A 5397-nucleotide genomic window follows, 5' to 3' on the forward strand; every position below is an offset into this window, starting at 1 on the left:
AGAACAAGTGTTCGTCCTGGTCTTAAGCCAATGAGCTGGTCGCCTTGCCCGTGGTTGTCTTTTTCCACTGCCGAAGCTTCGCCGCGTGTTCTTCCATCACAGCCCGAAGGTCAACCACCAGCTGAGCGATATCGACTTCCGCAATAGCAACTGGAACGCCATGGAACCAATAGAGGTCCAAGATCAAGTAGATAAGATCCTCGAGCTCTTCATCTTTGCACTTCGGTTGAGAATCGGATCATCAAGCGTCATTTGACTGGGTCCCTGTGCCTGCGATATGGTTTTCTTGTGGTTTCCTGCCCGCTGCTTCGATTTCTTGTCCTTAGCGTGAAGGCTACGCTGAAAGATCTTATCGAATTGCGCCCGGAGATCCGAAATCATCTCTGGAGTTGCATCCGACCGTGGACTTAGGATTGTCTGATATACATAGTCAACACATGTCAGACGAAAAGACAGAACCCACTAACCTTGAACGCTCCCAACCAGCAAAACTCGATATTTTCAAGCAGCTCGCGTAACCTCGTATCCAGACTCTCACCATGTAGCCTCCACCAATTCGCGCGAGCCTCTTTGTCATCCGATTTGATGTTGACGGCTGTCTTGGTACCCTCGTCACTCAACCTTACGATCTCGCGCAACTGACCAATAGCATCGTTGAACTCCAAGTGGTCTTCCACATCGTCATCTCCGTTATCTCTCCTTCCTTTCAGAGGCACGCAGAAAACAAGTGGTTGGCTTCCTTCAACTCCGCCTTCTCGTCGTGAGATGAACAACGTGCTCTTGTCATCTGTGATATTGATGTTGATCACGATCCAGTTCTCCGGAAGGTCCCCCGTCTCTGAGGTCGAAAGTGATTGAACGTCAAGGCGTCGTGAGCGATATTTTTCTCGGATAGAGGTCCAGTAAGCTTGAATCAAAGTACCTTCTCGCAAAGCACTGTCTTCTGCATCATCATCGGACTCTAGATCAACGTTGAATCTTCCAGGGTGTTCTATCTTTGGCCGAGGACGAGGTGTCCCATCAGAGGTGATAAGTGGCCACTGGAGGTCGTCGGACTTCTGAAGTGCGGAAAATTTGTGTTTCAATGGATTCCAACATCTCTCTCCGCAGAGTGATTGCAGTCGAAACATCTGTGAAACCATCAGTATCCCCAATCACGCGTGTCAGAAGCAATCTCACCAAGTAAAGTCGCAGTGACCGCTGAGCCACCATTTCCTGGTCTACCAAGGGAGGTTTGGAAGGCTTTGATCAGTGCGAGAGAGATCGCAGCATCTCGAAGCTTGAGGACGCTACCATTCCGAAGTCAATGACAGGTTTGCTTGGAATAGCTTCTCCGCCTCTTCCAGAGCGTTCAGAACATCCTGAGTAGGTAATGCGAACGCAGCCTTGTGCGTAGTCGACATTCCCATGGGAATAGCGATTGCTACGATGTACTGGTAAGGTTCTGCAACGAACGTGAGAATGAATAACTCACTAGACTCGGTGAGGGAGCTAAGGAACATATCCATTGTAGAGAGTTAGTTTGCCCATGAGAGAGTTCTCATTCGCCTTCGAAATCGATTGGGTCAGATGTGTGCATTGAAAAGAAATCGAGGTTTCTTACCTTCATTCGGGATGAAGATGGCAGGGATAAAAACTTCTCAAGCAAGCCATTGAGGTCTTCATCTGGCTGATTGCGTCGTGACCAGACTGCTTTTGTCAGAGAAAGGTAGCGAAAAATGACCATGAACGTACTTTGCTGGTGAAGAACGGCTAACAGAGTGTCAGGGAGAAGCTTCGTCCCCAAACACCAAAGTCTCAAATTGCTGGAACGCGCCATCAAGCCCCTCCAACATTTTCAATGTCGAAAGATAAAGTTCTTGCGCATTCTCATGCTGAGCGCTTCGCTCATTACGCTCTGCTCGGAGTCGATGAACGATAATAGTGTCAACGCCTGGCAGGTGAGAGAGTAACGCAGCAGCTTTTACCAGTGTTGCATTTGCCTCCTGCAGTTGACCAAGATGAAGCTGAACCTCTGCCTTCCGAGACAACGCACGACTGTGGGAACGTTCAGTGCTTCAGCGAGATCCTGACCCTGCTGTGCAAAGTGCTCAGCTTCCTGGGGAGATCCACGCGTCAAGTACATTTGCGACAACGCGAACAGAGTGGAAAAAAGTCCGTGAGCTGTCCGCCACTCCAAATCATGTCTGAAAGATCGCGGAGGGTATGTCTTGTTCGGCGTAGGCTGTGATTGTGATGGAGTGGATGTTTGTTCAGCCGTAAGGGCTTCTTTCTTACTGTAGTTCGTCAGCAGGCTCGAGATCTTCATGCACTGAGGTGGTAGTACTAGTACTAGTCTGAGTTGAGTTCGCGGCTCAACCGGCCCGCAAGGCACGTGAAAGGCGTGACGCGTCACAATATCTTCTTCATATCCTCAGCCTTTCATCGTCGGAAGAAATTTTTATTATATTCACAATCTAAGCCGTAGTAAGATGCTGATGTTATTGAAGAAGAAATTTTGAATTTCTTCTTCATTTCCTCGCTGATATTATCCCTGAATAATTTATTATTTTATCTCTGATTTATTCTCAATATCTTCTGTGAATAAATAGGCCAATGCCCCCAGTGTTAGTCGTTATCCTCAATTTCTTGTGGTTGACCTTATGTATCCACAGAACCAAACACCGAGTTCGAACAGTTGGACGCCATGTTTCGTAAACTTGGGAGGTCGTTCCTAAAGCAATTCCGGTCAGGTAGAGCCCAAGAACATAAGATTTGAGTAAGAACTTGCTTTTAAGCCTCAATTTCTGGTGATGGACCTTGGTTATCCACAGAACCACAGAACCAAACGCTGAGTTCGAACGGTTGGACGCCATGTTTCGTAAACTCCGGAGGTCGTTTCTGAAGTAATTACCGTTAAGTACAGCCCGGGAACGTTAAAATTGAGAAAGAACCTACTTGTTAGTCTTAATTTCTGGTAATGGACTTTATCCCCCCCACAAAACCAGCCGCAGAATTTGAACAACTGGGCGCCATGTTTCGTAAAGTTGGGAGGTCGTTCTTGAGATAATTTCGGTCAAGTAGAGCCTAAGGACGTAAAAATTGAGCAGGAACTTACATGTCAACCCTAATATCTGGTAATGGACCTTATTCCCTCACAAAACCGAACGCCGAATTTGAGCGGTTGCGCGCCAAGTTTTGTGAACTCGGGTGGCAGTTCCTGAAGTGATTCTCGTCAAATAGAGCCTAAGAACGTAAAAAACGAGCGGGAACTTACATGTCAACCTTAATATCTGTTTTTGGGTCTTATTGCCCCCACAAAACCGAACGCCGAATTTGAGCGGTTGCGCGCCATGTTTCGTAAACTTGGGTGGTCGTTCCTGGAGTAATTCTCGTCAGATAGAGCCTAAGAACGTAAAATACGAGTGGGAACTTACATGTCAACCTTGATTTCTGTTTATGGGCCTTATTCCCCCCCCACAAAATCGAGCACTGTATTCGAACGCTTAGGCGTCATGTTTCGTAAGCTCGGGTGGTCGTTCCTGGAGTAATTCTCGTTAGATAGAGCCCAAGAACGTAAAAACCGATCAAGAACTTACCTGTTGGTCTCATTTTCTGGTAAAAGACTTGATTTCTCTGCAAAACCGAACGCCGACTTTGAACGGTTGGGCGCGATGTTTCGCAAACTCGGAAGGTTGTTCCTGAAGTAATTCCCGTTAAATAGAGCCCAAGAACATAAAATACGAGTAAGAACTCACTTGTTGAGCTCAATTTCTGCTCATAGACTCGATTTTCCTGCAGAACTGAAATTTGAACGGATGGGCGGTCCATTTCGTAAACTTGGGAGGCGCTTCTTGTAATAGTCAGCGTCAAATCAAGCCCAAGAACATGAAATTCGAGCCAGAACTTACCGAGTAAATCCATTTTTGGTATGGTCTTCTGGAGGGAGGACTTGCCAAACCTTGTTGATGCCGGAGATAGTTGGTGGACGTGGAGATAAGATGACGGGGCACGTTCTGCCTCCTTAGATACCACAGCCTAAGATGAGAAGAGGGATGGGGTCATCAGTCAAGGGATCGGGGCAAGTGGCCGAGGCAAGAACTTGTTTGGAACTTGTAAGCTGAGCCTCACCCTTTCTTGGCGGGATCTGGTCACAGATCGGTCACACTGATGGGACTGTCTTTTTCGTCGGTCACAGCCTTACTTCGTGCCTTCAATGACGCACATTCGTTTCCCGATCGCATTGATGGGAAACGAATGTGCGTCATTCCAAGGCACGAGAATATATCAACGTGGTCGAGGCCCTGAAGTCAACAACGTCGTCAACGCCATCAAGTCAACGGCGTCAACGTCCTCAGTCAACGGCGTCAACGTCCTCAGTCAACAGCGTCAACGTCCTCAGTCAACGGCGTCAATTGTCCTCAACGCTTTCAAGTCAACGCGTCGTCAACGTCCTCAACGCAGTCGACGTCGTCAATGCAACGTCATCAACACCATCAATGCAACGTCGTCAACGCCGTCAATGCAACATCGTCGACGTCGTCAATGCAACGTTGTCAACCAACAGTCAACGTCGTCGATGTCACCATCTACCTCGTCTCTCACCACGGGCTTGGCAAGCCTTACCCCTGGGAGGTCTAATGCGATGCACACACAAACGCGCCCAGCAGCGAGCAGTTTCTGCCACGTAAGTAGCACGATATCTTTTACCCAAGTCTTCGGCTAACAAAATGTCATAGATTTTGTCCAACTACTCAATGACGAACAAGGCAAAAGTAACGCGTACAAAGGTTGAGTGTCAGATTGGCACTTTCATGCAGGAGTAAGTATCATATTCTCTTTTTGCACAACTTCTCAGGTAAAACTAACCCTTTCAAAGTACTCAGCACGCAAAGTGGAACGCATACGCTGGTTCTGCGGATGAAAATACGTCGTCTCAACGCTGGAAATGAGTAACGGCGACGTTTCGAAGTTTACGAGTCCTCTGAGTTTACGAAGAGACTCGTTTATTACCTGGGATCTCGAGACTTTTTTCAGCGCAGTAACGCTGAAATTTGACTTTCTCCCACGAAAATGATTTCTTCCCACAGTTGAACGCCTCATCCTCCTCATTGTATTTTCTAGTCAAATCTACCAAATCATTGCTTAACACTTGCTTTTAGCACCCTAAGCATATGAATAGTGATGCCTCTGCTCTCTCTTTACTCAAATTATTTGCTAGCCCTGTTCTTGCAAGCTTCCTCAACATTTCCACAGTATTATCAACCCCATTCAATTATATTTCTTTGTATTCAATGTATAACAATCAACCAAGGCCTCAACCTTTTCATAAACAGTTTTCTTGATCATATTCAGGGAGTTTGGGAGTATCCGAACAAGCCCACATGCATGCCAAACAGATGAGATTAAGGTGCTGAG

General features: G+C 47.0%; 4 protein-coding genes across 4 annotated transcripts; 1 reads left to right on the top strand and 3 right to left on the bottom strand.

Annotated features, from left to right (window-relative positions):
• Positions 1 to 22: 22 nt before the first annotated feature.
• Positions 23 to 1212, bottom strand: LACBIDRAFT_297425 (uncharacterized protein; the record flags this gene model as incomplete). The annotated part of the gene is made up of 4 exons (XM_001890622.1): positions 23 to 220; positions 301 to 417; positions 468 to 1130; positions 1180 to 1212. 4 exons carry the CDS (start codon positions 1210 to 1212, stop codon positions 23 to 25), a joined length of 1011 nt encoding a protein of 336 aa, XP_001890657.1.
• A 77-nt stretch (positions 1213 to 1289) lies between these two features.
• On the bottom strand, positions 1290 to 1819 carry LACBIDRAFT_297426 (uncharacterized protein; the record flags this gene model as incomplete). The annotated part of the gene is made up of 4 exons (XM_001890623.1): positions 1290 to 1444; positions 1527 to 1548; positions 1604 to 1689; positions 1735 to 1819. 4 exons carry the CDS (start codon positions 1817 to 1819, stop codon positions 1290 to 1292), a joined length of 348 nt encoding a protein of 115 aa, XP_001890658.1.
• A 1673-nt stretch (positions 1820 to 3492) lies between these two features.
• Positions 3493 to 3810, bottom strand: LACBIDRAFT_297427 (uncharacterized protein; the record flags this gene model as incomplete). Its single annotated transcript, XM_001890624.1, has 3 exons — positions 3493 to 3521; positions 3579 to 3680; positions 3738 to 3810. 3 exons carry the CDS (start codon positions 3808 to 3810, stop codon positions 3493 to 3495), a joined length of 204 nt encoding a protein of 67 aa, XP_001890659.1.
• Positions 3811 to 4195: 385 nt separating this feature from the next.
• On the top strand, positions 4196 to 4931 carry LACBIDRAFT_297428 (uncharacterized protein; the record flags this gene model as incomplete). Its single annotated transcript, XM_001890620.1, has 3 exons — positions 4196 to 4666; positions 4719 to 4801; positions 4859 to 4931. The coding sequence occupies 3 exons, from the start codon at positions 4196 to 4198 to the stop codon at positions 4929 to 4931; spliced, it is 627 nt and encodes a 208-aa protein (XP_001890655.1).
• Positions 4932 to 5397: the final 466 nt, after the last annotated feature.

Source organism: Laccaria bicolor, genomic scaffold (genome assembly GCF_000143565.1).
Source record: "Laccaria bicolor S238N-H82 LACBIscaffold_123 genomic scaffold, whole genome shotgun sequence".
Lineage (NCBI taxonomy): Eukaryota > Fungi > Basidiomycota > Agaricomycetes > Agaricales > Hydnangiaceae > Laccaria > Laccaria bicolor.